Source organism: Frieseomelitta varia, unplaced genomic scaffold (assembly GCF_011392965.1).
Source record: "Frieseomelitta varia isolate USP_RPSP 00005682 unplaced genomic scaffold, Fvar_1.2 scaffold_131, whole genome shotgun sequence".
In the NCBI taxonomy this organism is placed as follows: domain Eukaryota; kingdom Metazoa; phylum Arthropoda; class Insecta; order Hymenoptera; family Apidae; genus Frieseomelitta; species Frieseomelitta varia.
In genome coordinates, this window is record NW_025108984.1 from 220,120 (window position 1) to 243,482 (window position 23,363).

Consider the following 23,363-nt stretch of genomic DNA (forward strand, 5'->3'; position numbering starts at 1 on the left):
TAACGTCTGCCGCAAATGACTCGCGTTACCCGAAAATCCACCCCTCCCCGTCGTTGTTGTATAATTCGTTGCTGTAAGATTAATATTTTTTATTATATTTATAAATTTTTTTAGATTATTTCCGTATATTTTTTCTTCAACAAGACATTTATTATTTAATTTATTAATCTTTATCATTATGATTAAGATTTTTTATTTATCAAATATTTAATTATACAATTAATTTTTAAAAATATTTAGTTCCATTAAATTCTCCTAAATCTCTTATACATTTCGGGGGTGTCACGCCTCATATCCTCGTGTCCGAGGCAACCCCCCACGTTGGCCTCGGCTTGGACAATCAGCGCGACCGGACAGAATCCGGTGGTAATCAGCGCGATTACACCAGCCCTGGTCGTTTAATTCCCAACAAGTGTCGTTAATGCCCCGGCAAATTGAACCGTTGGGCCGTTCCGCTTTTATAAACGGAAAATCGAAATATTACGAAGGAGGGTGAGAGAGAAGACCACCTATGGGCGAAACGTGCGCGCATCCGTCGATCGCCATTTCCGTGCACCGAGAACGATTATCGATGCACGAGAGGGAATATTTGATCAGCGATTTCGAGGTGGATTTTAACGCTTCCCCGGCTGTTTACCGAAATTCTTCCATCGGCCGACTACCGATTCGTTGTTAACTGCTAGGAAATGAAGGATTTCGCAAACACGGGAATGAGGAATTCGCGAATTCGAGTCGAATTCGCGCCGATCCATTTTAGATGCTGGTTAGAGTGTTGGGATATTGTGTTTCTTTTCGCGTTCTTCCATCTCTCTCTCTCTCTCTCTCTCTCTCTCTCTCTCTCTCTCTCTTTTCTTTTTTGATATTTCAGTTTTTAAGCGTCGATGAAGTTTCAAAATGTTTCATCCAACAGATGTGTCCAAACTGTAAGAAGTTTCTAACTTTTGTCAGCAATCGTACGACATTCGTGTCGATTGATATTTGACTCTGTGTCATTTGTTGCTGTGATTAAATTGCGATTAAATTACTCGATGCTATGAATTCGATGACTAATCTCCATCGCGGGTAATCCGAAACGCGGAATAAAATGTGAACAATGAAATAGTAGATAAAATTTAAGCTTTGGTGATCTAACATTTTGTTTGGTCAATTTTAATTGCAAAGTTCCTTGCAGCATGAATTTTTGTTCATGAGATACAGTTTGCAAACAAAATTCCTTTCTAATCTAAATTAAAATCTCAATCCAATTAAAATCCTCGATTTAACCTCGTAAAAATCTCTGTAACCGCGTAAAACTCCATTGTTTCTAAGTTTTCGTTCACGTTCGAACGTTCCAAGTAGATCCAGCCAAATCAGAGATTGATTCAGCCGTATGACGCTAATTAAAGTTCCACGAAGACCGAACGAACGTTTCGCTGTAAAACTAAAAGATGCGGGACGGACGTTTCTCGAGGAGCGAACGATGCAATTGCAATTTGCAATGATAACGGTGCAAAATTGGCGAAATTAAAATCCTCGATTTAACCTCGTAAAAATCCCGCGTAAAACTCCATTGTTTCTAAGTTTTCGTCCACGTTCGAACGTTCCAAGTGGATCCAGCCAAATCAGAGATTGATTCAGCCGTATGACGCTAATTAAAGTTCCACGAAGACCGAACGAACGTTTCGCTGTAAAACTAAAAGATGCGGGACGAACGTTTCTCGAGGAGCGAACGATGCAATTGCAATTTGCAATAATAACGGTGCAAAATTGGCGAAACACACGGGTGGTCGCACGGGGGTCAAACAATCGGTCTACCGGCGCAGCAATTACGGGTTCCCTTCTCCTCTCGGTGTGCCCGTGATGTACCCGGTGTCTCGCGCGGAACTCACCGAAGCACGAAACGATCGATCTCGGCGAGTGGCCGACTTGGCGAACGTTCGATGAAGGAAGAATTTAATTACGTCGTATAAGGTGGCGCCTGGAGCGGAGGCGAGCGGACGAGCAACGTATGGCAACGACGAAATGAGAAAGGAAAGAGGGTATACCGTGTAACGGGATAAGTGCCAGTGTCAGGCGTTGTGTAATCGGCCGCATGAGAAAGGTCGGTGGAACCGAACGATCGTTGCTCCGGTAAACGGTGGACGTGCCAGTGGAAATTCCACTGTTCCTCGCAAACACAGATTTCAATCCGTTCCTCGGGCTCGACAATCCTCGGCTGTTCGCTCGTGAAACATGTAGTTTTCCTCTGTTAGCTCTTTTCAAACTCTCTCTCTCTCTCTCTCTCTCTCTCTCTCTCTCTCTCTCTCTCTCTCTCTCTCTCTCTCTCTCTCTCTCTCTCTCTGCTTCCACATCTTGCTTCTTGCTCGTTCACGTTTTTCTTTTCTTTTACATTTCTTTTCCTTTTTCACCTGTGGATGTTCCTTCACTTCCTCTACATTATGCGTGTTCGTTATTCCACTTCATATGTTCCATATTGTATTATTAGGTATTAAGTATCAACTAATTTATGATTCTTATTTTGTAATTTCTCGAATAAAAATTTATATTTAAAAGTAATTGAAAAAAGACTAAATTCTTTAACATGTTTTTTGTAATATATATCTGTCATATATATATATTTTCCGTACGAGTTAACGTGTTACAATTGCTACAAAAGCTTGAATATTGTGTAACACGTCGGTTTATGTAGAATGTAAAAGTTTGGTATGTCGAGTTTCACGAATATCCAAGTACTTCTGCGTTATAATTACAAAATGACTTCGCAAGCATGCAAAGTAAAAAATATGTACGTTCATGTAAATAACAGACTTATGGACAAAAATTTATTTAAAGGTGCAAAGATTATGGATTAAAAGAATATTCGAATATCGAATAAAAAATTAATATGCTTAGAGTTTAATTGTATTAATATGTATAGAGTTTTGATATTTTCTTATGTTACATACCTTTAAATGGTTGCAAAATAAGGAAAATTAAAGACATTTTGGAGATAGGATTACAATTTCATTAAAAAAATAATATGCATATTTTATTGTATGTTCAACCAGTGATTGTTAAAAATATGCACCAAATGTACGAAGGTACCAAGACATGGCAGTCGTATTTAGCCGTAGCTGTTTCATTGAGACATCATCTGCAGTGTTGTTAGGTGTATCTCCGTAGTTTTGTCTAAAGCAAATTTTTTTTAATTTTACGTTAAACTGTAATTGTCTAAAGAAGCTAGTCGAAGCCGATTTTGAAAATACCAATTTTTCAATTCCCGTCATAAATGTTCAACTCCTTTTGTTGAAAGAGGAGAAGAAAAAGAAAAAAATGCATGAATTAAAAATTTCGCTTTATCGAATACCAAACAATAGCTTTGAGAATATTGTCACAAATTTTTATCCAATTTCATTCATTTTTGGTACCGATTTTGAAAATTTCATTTCGAGAAAAACGCTTCGTGAAATTTCAATTATCTATCATTAGATACTGGCAGAAGTTATTTTCTATAGTGTTCTAGGGTATTATAGAAGAATCGTAATAATAGAATGTGCAACTTTTGGAAAATCATTTTTCGTCCTTATCAGAGATATGCAACCTCTTAATGAAAGAAAATATTGTACGTATATATTATCGTATAATTCGCTGCATCGTATTCTATAAATAAATATTTATCGCTTATATTTCGGGAACGTTACTTTTAGAATATTAAAAAATTTTTTTAATTTGATATTTGATACATCCGAATTTATTATGTATTATCTTTTTACTGTGGTATAGCAATGCTATTTTATGTTCTATATTTTTTTCATTTGTTACGTAAAATTAGAAAAATATATATATATTAAATACTCTGAAATTAATCTTATTAATCTTATAAATAAAATTTAATAAAATTAAGTATCGTTAAATAAAGGTACATTTATGTACATATATATATATACTTAAATTTCTGTTGAATCAACATTCGTTGTTGAGTACATTAATTCTCTTTTTATTTCTTAATATGTTTTTTCTTGAATTTTATAATTATCGTTTTTCACAGAATTTTTATATTTGTTTTTTCAAACCTTACACCAACTTGGCTCAATATTTTTTGCTTAGATACAATTTTCTCGATCGGTAATAAAAAGGGTTAATTAGGTGTATTTACGAAATATCCTGCCCATGTATCTCAAAATATATAATTTAATATCGTTTGTATTTCTAAATTTCCATGGGATTACTTTACGAAAATACCTAAACAAATGTGGACATTCTTATTGCATTGATATCAATATTTTTTTCAAAAATAAAATTAAAAATAAAGCGAACAAAAAAAAATATATATATATATATATACAGGATGACAAAAGATTTGAAAAATTCATGGTATTTACTAGAAGATAAAAAAAAAAAAAAAATACACGTTAGATGGACTATAAACTTTCCATTCATATCGTCGATATTTCTAATGTAAAATTAATGATATTATGTAAGTAAATATTTACGACTGATCGTTTATGCGATTTGATTTAAAAATTGTATGATAACAAAGCAATTAAATGTTATGAAATCAGTATTGTGCCCAACGTGCTTTCAATGAAAAACGAAATTTTACGTCTCTTTCTATGAAATATTAATTCACTCAATCAAATAATTACAACAATATATATCCATTGAAAGTTTATGGTCTTTTTGTATTAATGATAATATTTTGTTACAGACTAACTTTTTTTTAGATTTTATTAAATAACATTTTCAAATTTTACTTTTTGAATGATTGCTATATGCAAACTTTTTACATGGTGTCTAAAACTTAAATTTTTTTTATTATTAAACGTGTTGTATAATGCAATGAATATATCTTATTAATATTCAGAGATTGCGATGTTCGAAAAATTAACGTAATTGTTTTAATATATCAAAACAGAATTAATTTAATAAAACTACTATAAATAATACGCAAACAATGTACAAATATATAGAATACAAAATAAATATAGTTATAATGTAGTTAATACGTATAATTATAATATACAATTTCTGTAATAATTTAAAATTATATTTATCGAAAATAATTCATTATTAATACTACTATTGAACAAAGAAAATTTTTCATAAAAGAGTAAGTAAAATGCTTTTAGAACAAGAAAAGGAAAAACTTTTCTTAGCAAGAAAATTCTCTGTAAGAAAAACAATTAATTTATTATAGTACATGTAGTACATATATTTAGCTTGACTAAATTACTAGAAATTTAAACAATTAACAGATTAAACAATTTATGAATGTTTATTAATGCAAAAGTCCCATATTAAATGCTCATTTCATATTATTGTCGTTACATATTCTGGAACGATTCATGATTTCTGAATTTATTATGTTTTTGAAAAAGACATAATACAGTAGATCATTGAATTCGCTTTGACTTTTTAATAAAAATAAATTTTGTAAAACATTTTTTAATAAAAAAAAGTTGCAACTTGTACCGAAAATTGATTAATTTTTATTTGAGACTTTTTTGTCTATCCACCCAAGAAATCGTGGGGGCTAACGTATGAACATTGTATATAAAATTGTTCTAAGAATTGAATTACCATATATTGTATGTAATGGATTTGTTTTTAACTTTTTAAATATATTCAAGAAAATTTTTTTCTAGTTTTCAAGTTGATGTTTACAAACATAAAATTAGGTAGTGCTATACAGTTAATTTTCTTTTATTATTTATTATTTAATTATCTTATTATCTTTTATTATTTAATTTTCTTTTACTATCTTGTATCCTATTTACTTTTTTTTGCAAAAAGAGAAATTGTTTCAAAAATGAAATTTATACATTCATAATATACAGGACGAACCAGTTAAATGGGATTATCTAAATAACTTTGTTGTTTTTAGAGACATAGATAAACTTTGTTAATACAAGTTATTCAGTACTAAATATAGTACCATAATATAGCAGTAATAATTTTTTTGCACGTGTATGAAAGAGAAGAAAAGACAGAGACAATATTCTTGTATTCATACTATCTTTTATGCATAGATTTTGTAGAATTAAAATTAAAATAGCTCCTAAACTAACAGTTTTTCAACATATAAAGAATCCTTTTTTTATAGCGAATGTCGAGATGGATAAAAAAATATATCATTACATCTCAAAAAGTGGATGTGTACCTACAAAAAAATCATTATGGCCTTCTTAATATTGAATAATTTTTTTTAAAAAGTTTATCTTTAAAAACAACAAAGGTGATCATTTAGATGATCCTCTCTGTACATAGTTATACAGTTAGTGTTATATAGTTATATAGAATATTATTGAAAGAAATGATTCTGCATGAAAAAAATAAAATATTATGTATTTAGCACACTTTGTTACTCCCAAACTTCACATATACACTTGTTACTCTCAAGAACAATAAGACTTCATTCGTTATATTTCTGAATTCTATAATACAATTATTCAATGTAATAATTACTTTCAATTGTTAATTAATAGTGAATAATTATACTTTATTTATTTGTAGTGATGAATATTATGGTGGTCTATGGGCAACATTTAATTTTGATGGTCTACAGAAATGGATAGAAGACTTAAAAGTTTCTAAAACCAGCACTAAGGATGTATCTGAAGTAGACTTGGAATCGGAAGAAACATTTTTAAAAACTAGTAATGAATATTCAACTGTTGAAAATATTGAAGAAACGTGGTATATTTCAAAGTAAGTTTGTTTTTATAAATGCATGTGTATTTGTGTTCTGTTTTTTTTTTTAATTGTGTTCTTATTATAGTGATGCAGATCTGCCAGTAGTTTCTTCAAAAGATACTCAGACTGATAGTACTGGAGATGGTAGTGGAAGTGGTGATGAAAAATCTGATGATGATAAAGTTGAAAAAAAAGAAAATGTAAAACAATGGAGTATAGATCGTATAAGAAAAGAATACAGAAAGTTTAATATTGACTTGGCGCCAAAAGTATGAAGATATAAAATATCATTACATATTAAGTATAAGACAAATAATTATAAAAATTATATTCATAAATCATTAAGGAAATAATTTTGTCTTAATATGTTTCAGAATTAAATTCTGTTTGATGAATCTAATATTATTTATTGAAGCTAAAAATATAAATTATTTATTAAGTTTGAATTATTTGTTAATTAGTTTAATGGATATTGAATCTTCTATTTTTTTGTCTTTCTATCATTCGCCAGACTTAAAATATTTATTTAGAATTAAAGGTTTTTTTTAGGATATATTCAGAATAACTATATTTTTAATCTCTTCTGCCTTTAAATGTACTTGATTATTTATGATTTTAAAATGATCTGAAAAAAAAGATGCAGTATGTAATTAAATCTAAATTATTTGGATATTATTTGGTCTATTTAATCGATATTATTTCAATTTGTTTAAACATTTCTTATTTGTCTTATATAAATATTTTTCTTATCAATAATTATTTTATTTACATAAAAATACATTGTATTAAAAATTGCTATCAATTAATTAAAATTTTATTTTTCTAAAACAGTTGTTGTTTGCACGAGGTGAACTGGTTGAGCTCTTAATCTCCAGTAACATTGCTCGTTATGCGGAATTTCGTGCAGTGTCTAGAGTAGCTACATTTATGGATGGGAAATTAACACAAGTACCTTGCTCAAGAGCTGATGTATTTGCAAATAAAACTGTTAGTGTTGTTGAGAAAAGAATGTTAATGCAACTACTTACTTCATGCATGGAGCAAGGTGCAGATAGTCCAGAATTTGATGGTAATTATTTACTGGTATCATTTTTTTCGGTTTAACTTAATTTTATAATATAATGTCTAATGATAATTTATATAATAATATAATAAAGTAATATGTTGTCTAAAAAAATATATACATGTAGAATGTTATGATAGTATAAGATTTGTATATCTCTTATTTAATAATTATTTGCTTTTTAAAACAAGATAGCTATATATATAATATCATTTCTTCATTATTCGAATAACATGTATTAAAAAAAATTTATTGAGTCAATTTAAATTCTATTACGAACAATAATTAAACAATAATTAAATAATAATTCGTGGGAAATTGTGCATAAAATGATATTATTGGGAAATTATGTAAGATATTACGTAGTAAGATTCAAATCAATGTAATTTATTAATTATACTTGTTATTACTGTTTAATTAAATAATATTTATTCATAGGATTCCGTGATAAAACCTTCTTAGAATATTTAAATACAAAAAATTTGACGCCAATTGTGCAGCATTATGTTGTTCAAGCGATTGCTATGGCTACTGAAAAAACCTCTTGTAGAGATGGTGTGAACCGCACAAAACATTTTTTGAATAGTCTTGGACGATATGGAAATACACCCTTTCTCTGGCCTATGTATGGTAGTGGAGAATTACCTCAGTGTTTCTGCAGGTATAATTATATAATAATTATCTACTATTATATAATAGTTTATTATTTATCTATTATTATCTATTATAATGTAATGTAATATTTATTATAATGTATTATTAAAACATGTATTAATTATAATAATTTATTATTATAATATTCAATTATGTAAATATTATAATTAAAAAAATCATTACTACTATTACAGATTATGTGCAGTATTTGGAGGAGTTTACTGTTTAAAAAGACAGCTTGATGGTGTAGTAATACATAAAAATAAATGTAAAGCTATCATTAGTGGCAAACAAAAAATAAGTTTGGAACATTTAGTTCTTGGTCAAGGTCATTTGCCACCGGAAGTTGTAGCGTCCGAAGGAGAACAGCGGATATCACGTGGAATCTTTATTACAGACAGGTAATAATTATAAAAAATAAAAAGTTGAACAATTAATTATAATTATAAAAAACAAAAAGAAGAATAATTACGTTGAACTATAATTTTAATAAAAAAAATATATTCTGCAATTCAAAAATATTCTTCTTTTTATGAAAACTGAATTAATATAATCAAGCAGTATAAATTGTAAAATAAAGTTTTTTAATAGGAAGATATTTATTTTTATAAATAATAATAAATTTACAATAATAATAAAAGGTCTTGAATTTGAAATTAATTTTCAATATTTATTTTCCATTAAACCAAATTAGCATTTGCTAGTAAAATTTTCAAATAAAATGTTTATTGTAGGTCAATTATGCAAGGTGAGAAGGAAAATTTGACACTTTTATATTATCCTCCAGAACAACCTGATCAAGAACCTGTTACATTGATTGAATTGGGACCATCTACAAATGCTTGTCCTCAAGGATTGTGTATGTATTATATTTATACAAAATTTATAATACGTGAAAAATCTAGATTTTGAGAATTTGTTAATTTATTCCAAAATAGTTATGGTTCATATGACATGCAAACGAACAACAAATGCAAAAGAAGACTTGGCCTATGTTGTCAATAAATTTTTAAAAGCTGAGCCTCTTGACCCACTAGCCATTCGTTCATCTATTCATAGCCATACACAGACTGTTTCTCCTGATAAAAGACATATTCAGGTATGTTTCCTGTATATGGTAAATTTTCAATTGTTTTCTTACATGTATAATAATTATTTTTAATCATTTATTAGGGATCAAATATTTATAACGCATTATGTACATATATTTGACACACATACCTTGTAAAGTAAATATAACTACTAATACGTTTATTTTTAAATTTTTGAACTACAGAAAAATTATATCATTAAATTTGTATCATTATTATTCTGGTTTACCTTAGAATCATGAAACAAATTTCATTACAAAAGAAATTGGAAGCTACTTTGCTAATTTGTAATATAGTGTTTCATTTCTCAAGTATTAAAAATATAAATTTGTGTATAATATTATTTGTGAAATAATTTATTAAAAATTAATATAATTCAATGAATTATCTTTCTTTTTTTATAAAGCAATTTTAATTTTTGGCTAAAATTAAAAATTTGACAAACGATTAAAAATGTTTCTTTGATGTTTAAAAATCAAATTTTATATATAGGAGGGTGATCAAGATAACAAGGAAGAATCTACAGAAGAAAGTCCAAAGCCTCAAGTTTTATGGTCATTGTTCTTAAATTTACCTGCAAGTGATATTAAATTAAATGAATCTACACCAAGTAACCTTCATCTATGTTCAGGACCAGATTTAGAACTTGACTTCGATTTTGCAGTCAATCAGGTAAATTTTTTCAGGTTATTATTTTATCTTAACATAATTGAGCTTTTAACTTAAAGAGGTGTTTTAACTTAAAATTCAAAAACTATAAATTATACTATTATAAATTTTCAAAATTTTTTAAGGCGAAGAGCATCTTTGAATCTATGTATCCTGATAAAGATTTCCTCCCACGTGCACCTGATCCAGAAGAAATTGTACTTGAAGGAGAAGAAGCACCAGGACCGAAATTTGAGGGAGACACAGAGGCTGAAGAAAAACAAGATGTTGAAAAAGCCGAGAAAGAGGATTAAATGATCTTTTTTCGTCTTTTTATCTTGGAACACACAGGCCAGCTCTCTTAGCCGCACACCTCTTTCTATCCAAAGTTACACGCGCCTTCTTTCGTTTGAAAGTCGAAAACCTTTTATTCGAATAATTAACGAACATTGTTTTTGTAACTGAATTGCCACTTTGTCCATAAATAGAATACTAGATATTAAATAATATATACATATTATTTTAATTTAAAATACTTATTTAAATTAAAGATGAAATTATATTATTATATTATTGTTATATTTTCGAAATGATTATATAAAATATTGTTTTACCCAGCATTCTTTGTAGATGAAACCGTTTGAAAAGAAATTGTATTTTTTTGAATAATTTTCATTGCTAATCAATTTGGAAATTGTTCGTGAATTTTCGAATAAAATTGCAATCGACTGGCGCTCAAGTCTGCGTTACACTCGCTCTTTTATTAAATTACGGATCAATCGGCCGGAAGCATTAGTTTTTCTTTCTTTTTTTTTTCTGGTCAAACAAATTTATTTCCAGTGTTGAGTTTCGAGGAAGTGAAGTGTAGTTTTATAATAATATAAGAGAGATGTGGAAGAACTGAAACGAAAGATAGGTAGTATTTGTAAAGTAATTCTTCATTAAATTACATTAGATTTAAAAATAATCTTAAATAAAATATATATGAAAATAATTCAATAATTTATAAATGTAATCAATTTTTAATTTAATCGAAAATAATTACATCACAATTTAGCAACAATTACATATATAAATTATTGAATTATAAAAATACAATGAGAAAATTCTATAATAAATTCTCATTATAATCTTATTTTCTCTGACCATTGTAAATGTAAAAAAAACAAAACACACATCATTCCACGTTTCTCTATTATATCAATATAAAAGATATCATAATGTCTTTTATCTGATTATTAATACGTATTATACATCATTAGTATATTTATTACGCATTATATTGCATAGCATAGTTTACTCATTATATATTATTAGTGTAAGAACAAATTTAGACTGCGAAAAAATCAATCGTTCCTCGACTATTTATTTATTTTTCGAATTATTTAACTATTGCTACGTTATATTTTCACTATTTGTTATAGTAATTAACATCACATTACTTTTATTAAATATCATTATTTTTTCATTATTTCGGTTTTTAATATAAGTACGATAACTTTTTATTTAAACAATATTACATCAATTTTATGTTACTATTTTGATTTTTCTGGTTGTTAACTATTTATTTGTTAAAAATTATTGTTTTATTTTTTTCGTTTAATTCACCGAGTTAAATTTCATTTATAAATAAATACTTCTCAAATGTCAGTTTTGATTTTTAATATTGTTAAATTTATTTAACAAATAAAGTTTCTATTTTATATTTTTTTAAACCTATTATATATTTGTTTTAGATAATTATATTTTTAATTTGTGTAATGAAAGCAAAGAAAAAGAAATGCTATCGGCTGGTTCCGCTCGTATACTATAAAAATTTTTAGACACATTGATCGTAGAGCGGCTTGGATGTCAGAATTGATAATCTTTTTCTCGCCGTTACTGCTTCGATGTGCGCGTATTTATTTGCATTTAACTGATAATACGCCGTATTCAGCATTGAAATACAGTAAACTGATACGAACTGAAATATAGTTTATTTTATCAAACTTATCTCCTACAAAAATGATAGTGATTCGAATTCTGAAAGGAATTTTACTTTTTTCCCATTTTTATTGTGACCTATTCAAGTGTAAGAGATATTTATTTACATTGATTTGATTATTAAATAATTCTAATATTATTTCAAGTTAATTTTATCTTTTAGATACAAAATATAAAAACAAAATTTTTAAAACGTTAAAACTATAATAGTAAAACTTTTTACTTAGTTGTAATTACAAAATGATTTTGTGATGAATTTTGAACTTAATCACAAACAGAATAAATCCTTTCGGAATTTAGCTTTTATCTTTTCTGTGATTAATTTTTAAATAGGGAGATAAATTTTATTTTATTTTATAACTTATTTGTTATTATTTCTTATTATGTTACTATTCTGCTTTTTCAATACTATTTCTTTTATTCTATGATGCTATACACGTTTGTTATTTTATATATTGCTTATGATTTATACATATAAAATGATGAAGTTTCACGTGCACATATTGTTGCATTATATAAAAGGAGTCAAAATAAATCTTATTTTAATAAATAAGTATTACAATGGAAGTTCATCTAATTAAAATTATTTTTCGTTGTTACTTTTTATTCCATTAATTGTGATACTAAAGATACTACAAACATACTGAAAAATTATACCTAATACTTTATATCCAGTATTAACGATGAAGATGATGAATTTTGAAAACATTTATTAAATATATTAATTATATCAATATAAAAAAAACAATATTTATTCAATAACGAAAATAGCTACAACTTTAGAATTATGTTAGTACTTAGTTCAATACAACGTAAAAAAGATATTATATACATATATTAATTATATTGGCTGCGATTTTGTAAGTACGTTGCAAATTTTTTTTAAATTTATGCTAAGATAATTCATGAATAATTATTTTCAGATAGTAATATTTATGTTAAAAAATAAAAATAACTTTGTGATTGCAAACTTTGTTGCTTTATTATAATATAATAGAATTTTACATTTTATTATAGAATTTTAATTCTATTAATAAGCTTATTAAATTATAAGCTTATTTGTAGCTTATTTGTATGTGTTTGCACATGTAGATTATAGACAAAAACAAAATATTCTGATTTATTTTCAATATTACAATAAGAATTATTACAATTCTATGTTCCTAACATTCTGTATAAAAGTTTTGAACAGTAGTAGTGTAATAAATGCCATGCATCTTTACGACTTTTTTAATAAATGTATTCTATGTTATTAATTATTCGTTTAGTTTAAATGACCAAAACTGATAGGCAATTTCTCAAAGAAGACAATTCAATAAATGCTTCAATAAATATTAAAATAAAAGAAATAAAATGTATGTGAAACAAGTATTGACAAAATTACACATATGTATTTTATCAATATACATGCAAGGTAGTTCACATAAAGTGTTATAAGCTGTGAATTTTTTTTAATTCAATGCTACCGAAGGCCTGATTATTTAAAAAACAAGAGATTTTTCTGAGATAACTACTAGGAAATTAAAGGGGATCTCTCTAAGTTTAAAAAAAATACTATATTTTTCTTTTTTTTTAAATAGCTTTTATAAAACTGAATAAAATTTACTTAGTTATCAAATAAAAGACTGTTTCTGTGAAAAATAAAAGTTTGTTTTGTTCAACTTGTGTTTTAATTGAAGTATTTTTGTAAAACTTCTTAACTGTCACAAATATTATTTGATCAAATAAGTATAAGTCAAACTCAACTGTGATCAAAGTAATATAAATCATAATTTAAAGAAAAAAAAAAAAAACGTTTCGAAATTAAATATAATGTATATTTTATAAGTCAATAAGCCAAGACAAATATTATTGATCTTTACATCCAAAATTTAACACTTAATCTTATACTGTACTTTCAAATACTTCACGTGTTTTCCATTTTTCTTTAAATAATAATTTTGACTTATACTCGTTTGCCTGCCAAACAGAAGTATGTTATAATATATTCTACTTTGGATATTTTATCTACTTTGGATATTTTTTATACATTATTTGTATATGCATATTGTATATATTTTTAAAACTGTAAATTTTCCAAAAACGTATAAAATACGCAATTACAACAGAAGGAAATTATAAAGGGAGATTTCGCAGCAACGGGTGCTGCCGATTTCAGTTCGAAAGGTAGTCAAAATGCACATATTTTGAAGGAATTCATTTTATTAAATGGTCAAAATGATCTTCCTCGTCTTCCTTAAATGGAATGGTGTGTATATATATATATACCTGACAGTTACTGTATTTATAAATTGATAACATTTACTTAAAATATTTTTTATTAAATTATTAAAACAAATTAAGATAACAAATATTTTTCTAAGTTTTCTGACGTATTCTGAGTTAAGAAGCATTAATGTTCAAAATGTTCATCAAAACTTTATTATATTTTTAAATGTTTACTAAAAGCTTGTAGACAATTTACATGAATAATAGATTGAAAAAATTAGAAAAGAAACAAAATTTTATTATCTCTTATATATAAAAATAAGATAACTAGAATAAGTTTTATTTGTTACATAATTAGTAGTTATAATTAGAGAATTCAACAACAAAGCAATACTATTTAATATTATGACTCTAATGGATCTTCAATGATCAATGACCGCCAATAATCAATATATTCGCTTATTTAGTACTTTTGTCTTCTTACTTTTTACATACGCAGCGAAAATCAAAATGAGTATGTATAGTATAAGTACAACTGAGCTGTATTATCTATTTAAAATACATATTGATACATTGAAGCAAATTTTATATTTATTCACATTGTAATAATAGAATTAGTTATCTTGAACCAGTTAAGACTTTAATTAGATGTAAAAGTATTAATATGAACAAGTAGAAAATTCAAATCGTTCATTTTTTATCTAATATTTATTTTCTTCAAATAAAAATATTGAAATTATTAAAGATCATTATATATTTTCTAATAGCAATATCTATCTGCTTTTTTTAATGATCTTTTAATAATCTGCCTGTTTACAAATCATTCTTTAAAATAAAATGATTATCAAAATCACAGATGATATATATATAAGTAATACAAAAATAATAAATAGGTTATACAAAATGATTTGAGAAACAAGTATGTACATATGTATAGTAAATATGTATGTATTTTTAAATAAATCTAAATCTTAAACAGCTCAATCTTTAAATATTATTATGTACAAATGAAATACATCAACTGTTATTCATATATTACTATCCAAATTATTATATACAAATATAACAAATTTTTGCTATTGAAATAAATATTTCAAACAATGTTTGCCTCACATATAGGCTTAGAATAAATAATTCTTTTGAAATCGAGATTTGATAGATCAAGTGTTTTAAATTCACCGTCAATAATTAGTTCTGAAATTGCTCTGCCTACTGCAGGTGATTGTTGGATTCCATGGCCACTAAATCCAGTTGCAAAAATTAAATTTTGATAATATGGATGTACTCCAATTATTCCATTTTTATCAAAAGTATTGTATTCATAATATCCTGCCCAAGAGGACCTTAACTGTAAAAATATTATAAAATATAAAATATTAAATGTTAAGTAAATCATATTCAAAACTAATTTATAATACATTATGTTACATTTAATGTTAAATATTTATGCAATATAAAATTAATAATTTTAAGTGTATCTAGCAAAGATCTCTGTGTAAATGTACCAAGATTCAAAAACTTAAATTTTTAAATATTTTCATATTGTTAGAGATTCCAAGTTCAATTAGAAACATAAGTATTGAATAACTAACTGAGTGACTCGCTGATAACCAGAGATGAGTTACTATGCTAAAACCAACGATTTATCTTGGCTAATTCCAAAATTCTAATAAGAAAGACTCTTTTAGTCACTACGACAGAGATTCGCCAATACTCTCTCCCTATTTTATATTCAATATATATATATGGGATCGCGTTCAGTTTTAGGGAGAAATCTTTGTCGAAATGATGGTCAGTTTAATGGCGTGTTTTCGAAATAAATTGTTGTATCCGCAAATGTAATCAAACCGTAAACATTAATAACTTCCTCGACAAGCACAAGTGGACAGTCTGGCTTCAGATCAATTCAACATAATGATCGATTCAATGCCGATAATTTAAAGTGATTAATTTGAAAACCTGAAAGCTTTTGTTAAAAAGAAGCTGAGTTGCATCCAATTATCGAATTATTGATCCGAAGTCAGATATCGAAACTTTCTAAACATTTCTCGAATCACAAGCAATATAAGAATATCCTAAACTATCCTGAATATCCTGAATTTTCCTATCTATTTTGTGTTCATACTATTTCTAGTTCAAGTGATAATACTATAAAAATTTCTAAATTTATTCTAAACATCTTCCTTGGTAAAAAATATAATTTATATTTTATTGAGAACATTAGCATTTTAAATATAAAATTTGTGTAAATTAAACAAACCTTTAATTTTTCGAAAGCTGGAATTCTTTGCGCAAGTATAGGCCAAACTTTTTCATCAAAGTAATCGTGATCAACACTTAAATCTTCAATGCTAGGTTCTTCAGATTCCTCTGGTGATCTTCCACAAATATAAGTACCTGCCAGACCTTCTCTCCTAAAATAAATATTAGAGAGATATTATATATCATATTGTGCAATAATATGTTATCATTATATTAATATGTTATATTATGCTATGTTGTTAATAATATGTATGTATGTAACAGCCAATTCACACGATATGGTTTTTTGACAGATTTGATTGGTCTGCTGACTGACCGAATTGACCGCAAAACAAAAAACATTCAGTCAGATATTCAGTTTCAAGATATTAATTCATAGAAAGAACTTTTTATTTTATAAGTTTACCTGAAATATGTTCCGGTATAATCTATTGTTAATGGAGTATTTAAACCTGGGCCATCAGGACAATGAAAACAATAAACATATCTCTTCCTATGACATTAACAATATTTATGTCAGAATTACATTGATTAGTAATATAAATTTTCATTTCGTACTTATTCGAGGTGCTTAATAATTATACCTTGGTTCAACAGGCAAACTTATTTGTTCTAATTTATCTTCTGCTTTAACATTAGCTACAATTTGTCCACTGAAAGCACCAGCAGCCACAATGGCAATAGCAAATTTCATGTTACATATTTCACCTTCTTTCGTTTTTATCTGACAAAAGATGTAAAAGACATTAATTGTTAAACTAATAGAATAGAAATAATTAAAGATATTCATATGTACTGAATGTTCATACATATGTAATATATAATATATAATAGCAATATAATGGTGAGGAAAGAATAATATAAATAAAAATAAAAAATACAGTATGAAATATATAGCTATATGTTTTCATTAATTCATAATGACGAGATAAAACGTATCCTTGCCAGGATATTGTTAAATCTTATAAATGACTACATGTATGACAAGAAAAGAAAAGCGTATCTTATTTGTTTTTATTTTAGAAATTATGCAGATATTTAGCAATAAGTAATATTTCTAGAATATACTCATAAATTTTTCTTTTACTTGTAAAATAATTTAAAATCAGTTTTATTATACCACAATAATAAAACAGTAGAATGTAATAATAATAATAATAATAATAATAATAATAATAATAATAATAATAATAATAATAATAATAATAATAATAATAATAATAATATAATAATATTTATACTTATTAATAATATATTATTATTATTTTTATTTCTTGTAATATTGAATATAATAAAAATTACATTCTTGGTAAGCAAATATTTACATATTTTTAAGTAATACAAATATTAAATAAAAAAATAAAATGATAATTAATATATTATTTCAATAAAATTAAATTTGAATCTTACAATTAATCCATCCAGTGCATCTCCAGACTCTTTATAAAAAAATCCTTGTGCTTCTCCGCTGATATATTTTGCTCCCAAAATTATTGCTTTTTTCTTAAAAGCAGAAAGAAGAGCCCACGGGTCAAACCAACCTTCTTTCTCTAATCCTAAACAACCCAATTCAACACCCTCTGTGTTTATCCAAGGAAATACATCTTTTAATTTAGCAGGTGATAGTAAAATATTTTTTGCTCCAAGAAAATTTTGTAATTTAGAATTTTCTATTAATGTTGCAGCTCCTTTTTCAGATGCTAATGTTAAATATCCATATGGATGAAAACATACATCAACTGGAGATTCTCCTTCAATGCCCAAATAGCTATTGACATTGCGTAAAAATTCTGCACCAAAAAGAGACATTTCAATATTTTCTTTCAGAGAGAATTGTTGACGTAGACCTCCAACAGAAAGAGTTGTCGATGCTGTAGTATACTAGAAATAAATATTAATATTAATATTTTATATGTAAATAGATTTCTTTATTTAATTGCAACTTTATTACTTGAATTCAATTAAACAAATTTCAATCTTTTAGAATAGGATACAATAGGTCCATTTTTATAAAATTACATATTATATTCATTTAAATTGTACTGTTATATTCATTTAAATTTACTTCTGACAAACTCACCATAGGATCTCTCTCTACTACTACAACTTTGAACTCTTCTGTATAAACTCGTCTCCTTAACCAGTAAGCTATAGAACTACCTATTGCACCACCTCCAATTATTACAACATCACATACTTGTGGAACTATTTGTGGTCGGCCCATCCATTCTGTTAATATATCGTCAACCTCCCTTACAACAAGAGCCTCTTTTACCTTTTCCAAACTGTTTTGTATTTTTTTGGATATTATGGATTTAGGATCTTTCCCAAATGGTATTATCTTCTTTGGAGTATCCTGTGAAATTATATAAATATAATAGATTAAATAATTAAATGTACAAAATAGTAAATGCCACATAACTTAGAATTCCATGTAGATATATTAAAAAATATTTTATTAATATGAATTTCACAATTTATATACTTTAAAAAGAATTGTAACATATATTATTTTATTCGGCGAAAAAAGTAATCTGTTATTTAATGCAATAACTGACAAATATAACTTCTCATTTGATACAATGTGTATATATATATATATATATCGCTTATTAGCTGCAATAAACACATAATACAAAATTTAAAATTATTGGTAGAAAAAAAAAATTGTTACTTTTACTTTTAACCAAGAGTGTTATGTAAGTTCGAAATATTATTATAAAAATTTGACACTTTGATATCATGCTATATTATAGATGCAATTTATAATATCATGCAGAATTATAACAAGAAGAATATTGAAATTCGTTTACCCTAAAAATCATGATTTTTTTTAATTATATCAACTCATGTAAATGAATGATATAATAATATAATAGTTTTTTTAAATCGTAAAATATATACATATATAATAAAATTATTTATACAATTCCTTCAAAGTATCACCAAAACGATGTTGGTAATACCAAAAAATGTTTCAAATTGCAAATAATATAAGCAAGTTTTAGATCTTCAAAATCATAGTGGATCTAATCATGAAACAATTTTTTTTATGTTCTCAGAAACGTAAAATACAAACGATTATAATATCAAAGGAAAAAGTAACTCCCAATTACATAATATTTTTCTATTTCTTCCATATTTCAGAAATGGAACGTTTTTAAAAAATAATATAACACATTAGAAGAATAACAAGCGTGAAGTCTAAGTTCCAAATATTTACATTGCATAATTTGATGATTTAATTTAAAGAGCAAACTTTTGAAACTATACTATCATTTTGCTGTTATGATGAGCATCAAATTGGTGGTTTTTGAGCTGAAGAGATCTTTCTGAGATCTGAGCAAATTAAAACGATCTTAGTAATCCTCTAAAATTACACATAGTTTTGAGTCATGCTAATTGATTGTGATAAATTGTTTTACTATGATAAAAAAAGAAATTTCTTCAAACTTATCTTCGATTATTCTAATATCATCCACTCTTTTTACATTATCAACATTTATTTTTACAATGTGATATTGTAAATGACGTTAAAACGAGTTTAATGAAATATGAAACGATGACCTTTGAAAAAAGAATACAAATTGTACTATTCTAAAAACTAGTAACAACGTGTCCCAATTTTAATAGTTAAACAATATAAACTTTGATAGATGATTTGAATTATATTGATAATGATTTCTGAACTTATTTGAAATATTAATAAATATTAATAAATATAAAAAAAAAGTATTAGTATCAATTAATTGCAGCCAAGAATGGGAAAATAAGTCAAGTAATTCATTAATATTTAGTTTATACACTACATATCATAAAAGATATTATATTATTATTATATTATTAACAATTTGTGTTAAAATTCCATATAAATAAATATTATAAATTATATTATTACAAGAAGAAGAAATATCATAAAAAAGCACATTGATTATATTATAAAAAGACAAATACTGATATATAATATTAATGACCTTTTATCATTAGTAGATGTATTGTTTAAACATTAACCATGTACATAAACTTTTTTTTATTTTTTATTTTCAATATAAAATGTTCATGGATTTACTCGTAAATAATAAGTATGAAGAAAAATGCTGAAAGAGAGAAAAGTGTTCCTTGAAAACAATATAATGATGTCATTTCTGTATTTGTACCATTTTTTACAAAATATGCATATTTTTTAAATTTATATTATATGTATTTTTAAATTTATATTATATATTATATTTTTATTTTATATCATGTGTATAAAACACATTATATTTTTTATGTATATGTATTCGTATTAATTAATTATATTAATTAAATATACCGTATATTTATATTAATATATTATGTATACTTTTCATGTATTATATTATATACTATACATTTTTTTATATCATATGAAAGCGTACATCAAAACAAATTTAACCATGTGCCATACAAATACTTTCAAATTTTTGCAATGTCAAAAATAAAAGAAAAAATTTTTCTTTATTAGAAAAATTTTTATTAGAAATATTTTGATATTAATAAATAAAAAGATACAAAATATCATTGTAAATATATTTATAATTGACACATAATGTTGACATAATAATACAGACATAAATACACACTACGTCATGTTTAGATTTAAAAAAATTCTGTGCTCAATCGTGAAATACATGATATATCTCTAAATGTGATATAAGATATAAAATAATTAAATTCATAAAAGTTATTGTTACAATTTCATTTTATTGTGTACTGAATTCAATTTTTGTGTCACAAAAATATTCTATTATGTCATGAAACAAGACCAAACTAGTTTTCTATCATTTTATAATCTATATTTATTTTCAGAAAGAAGAAGATAAAGAAAATGATTTGAGATATGGTACTTTATTATCATGTGACATAACAATATCATGTGATGTGATATATAACAATTTGTTATGTGATATAACTCATGTTATCATATAAAACAACATATGGATGACAGTGTAAGTAATTTTCCATCAGTATAAGTAATTTTCTATTAAAGATGATTTGTGCCACACAAATATACTTTTGTTGTCACAACTCTTAGTCAATAGAATAATAAAGTCATTAGATTACTGTGTAATTTTATGAAGATAATTTGAAAAATGAAATCTAGGTATTAATTACATGCATCTTATGCATTTTTGCATCAAATTTCCTACAAATGTATAAATTACTAATTACTTCATTATAGTACTATAATAATTGTATTATAATAATTAAACTCTTTCATCAATTGAAGATTTTAACAATAAAAGATTATTTACTTAGGATAAATTATTTCTAATAAGAAATGACTTACATTGATTGGTTTCTAAAACCTCCAAGTAAATTGTTTTGAGCATAGTTATGATACATACAATATACTCAGCTATTAACAAATAATATATGTATGTTATTCTAAACTAGCAATCCTTAGAAACAGATGATACATACAGTGTTATCTTTCCAAATTTTAACATTTCCATTCCTATTCTCTAAACCAGCGTTTTTAATCTTTTATTTATCATAGATCTTCTTTAATTCTCAGAGATCTAATTGAGGATTTACATCCATGTAAATTTAGGTCACCAAGGTCTTAAGTAATTTTAAATAATCGTTTGAAATAACTGAGTTTATTTGAACATAAAAATAATTTTTCTCTGAATTACTTCATTATTAGGCTATCAACTAAAAGATTTTATCAACTAAAATATTTTAAAGTATTTTATTATATTAGTTAGTACAAAGCAAATTTAAACTATAAATAATATAAAATAAGTATTTCATTTGTATTCATATATGTTAAAAGTACAAAAGTAAAAATTGCTGCAAAATTCTATGAAATTGTATGAAATTAATTTAACTTTTCTACAAAATAAAGTATATATTCATATATATACATTTTCATTTGATAGTAAACAGATTAATGAATTAATAGAACAAATATAAATATACATTAACATACATAAATTAATAAAGCAAACATTTCTTCCTTTTTTACAAATTTTGGAAATATAATAAGTATCAGGCCATACACTTTGTACAAATAAAATGTAATAAAACTTATTAATTAACATTTAATATTGTGAATTATTAAATGCACGTGAAATACTAAGTAAATTAAAATTTCTGTACGTAAAAAATAAAAATAAATTGCAGAACCAAAACAAGTAACATATATTAAATAACAAATAACAATTAACCTCAATATTTGTTTTCACGATATTACCTTTTTCGAATAGGTTCTTTTCGTTTGTAAAAGTAGGCATTTTTGTAGAAAATTATTTTGTTCTTCCAGTTTTACGAAAAAACGCAACATTTTCACGATCGTTCAAGTTTTACACTAAACTCGACTAAAATTTTATTACCATTGCTGTTAACCGGTAACCTCACAATTATATAAAATTTCCTGCACGTGATAACATGCATTAAGATAAACATTAAAAACTTCAATAATTTTTTTTCTTGACAAACTACATTGAGATAACGCGCACATCTTTATCTTTGTTTTCTTCAAAGAAATCTTTGTTGGCAAACTTTATTTTATCGCAATTTAATACGCCGTTGCAGTTCTTTGTTTAGAAGCTGATTTAATTTTGAATTAAAATTTATCTGTTATTATTTCTATTGAAATATATTGCAAATTAATAGAATTAGATACAATATACTTAATAAAAAACTTATTTATAAAATGAGAGTAAAAGTAAATTTGTAAAATGAAACAACTTTTCATATCAATTTTTTTATATTTATAATTATAAAAGAGATGAATTATATCATATGTAGTGTATTATGTACATGTATACACATTA

General features: G+C 25.6%; 2 protein-coding genes across 3 annotated transcripts; one reads left to right on the forward strand and one right to left on the reverse strand.

Annotated features, from left to right (window-relative positions):
• Positions 1-6,439: 6,439 nt before the first annotated feature.
• On the forward strand, positions 6,440-10,936 carry LOC122529841 (rab proteins geranylgeranyltransferase component A 1-like; the record flags this gene model as incomplete). Its single annotated transcript, XM_043656314.1, has 9 exons — positions 6,440-6,666; positions 6,737-6,920; positions 7,483-7,720; positions 8,153-8,375; positions 8,563-8,769; positions 9,103-9,227; positions 9,307-9,467; positions 9,952-10,131; positions 10,254-10,936. Coding segments are annotated over 9 exons (1,713 nt in total), but the record flags the coding sequence as incomplete, so codon positions are not given.
• Positions 10,937-13,183: 2,247 nt separating this feature from the next.
• Positions 13,184-23,053, reverse strand: LOC122529827 (FAD-dependent oxidoreductase domain-containing protein 1). Of its 2 annotated transcripts, XM_043656295.1 has the most exons (8): positions 22,781-23,053; positions 18,641-18,916; positions 17,971-18,441; positions 17,145-17,284; positions 16,967-17,053; positions 16,559-16,712; positions 15,406-15,646; positions 13,184-14,394 (listed from the first exon to the last, which is right to left on the reverse strand). In XM_043656295.1, the coding sequence occupies exons 1-8, from the start codon at positions 22,868-22,870 to the stop codon at positions 14,375-14,377; spliced, it is 1,479 nt and encodes a 492-aa protein (XP_043512230.1). In that variant the 5' UTR covers positions 22,871-23,053; the 3' UTR covers positions 13,184-14,374. The 2 variants fall into 2 exon arrangements, with proteins under 2 accessions (XP_043512230.1, XP_043512239.1); XM_043656304.1 differs by lacking the exon at positions 13,184-14,394 and having other exon boundaries at positions 15,375-15,646; positions 22,781-23,051.
• Positions 23,054-23,363: the final 310 nt, after the last annotated feature.

Excerpts from the sequence above, each read along its gene's own strand:
- LOC122529827 (XM_043656295.1), bottom strand. The coding sequence starts at position 22,870 with ATGTTGCGTTTTTTCGTAAAACTGGAAGAACAAAATAATTTTCTACAA. Across the intron at positions 18,442-18,640 it reads TAGTAGAGAGAGATCCTATG|TATACTACAGCATCGACAAC; the intron begins GTGAGTTTGTCA and ends ATTTATTTCTAG. Across the intron at positions 14,395-15,405 it reads TTCTAAGCCTATATGTGAGG|TAAATGTTATCAATTTATAA; the intron begins CAAACATTGTTT and ends AAATATTTTAAG.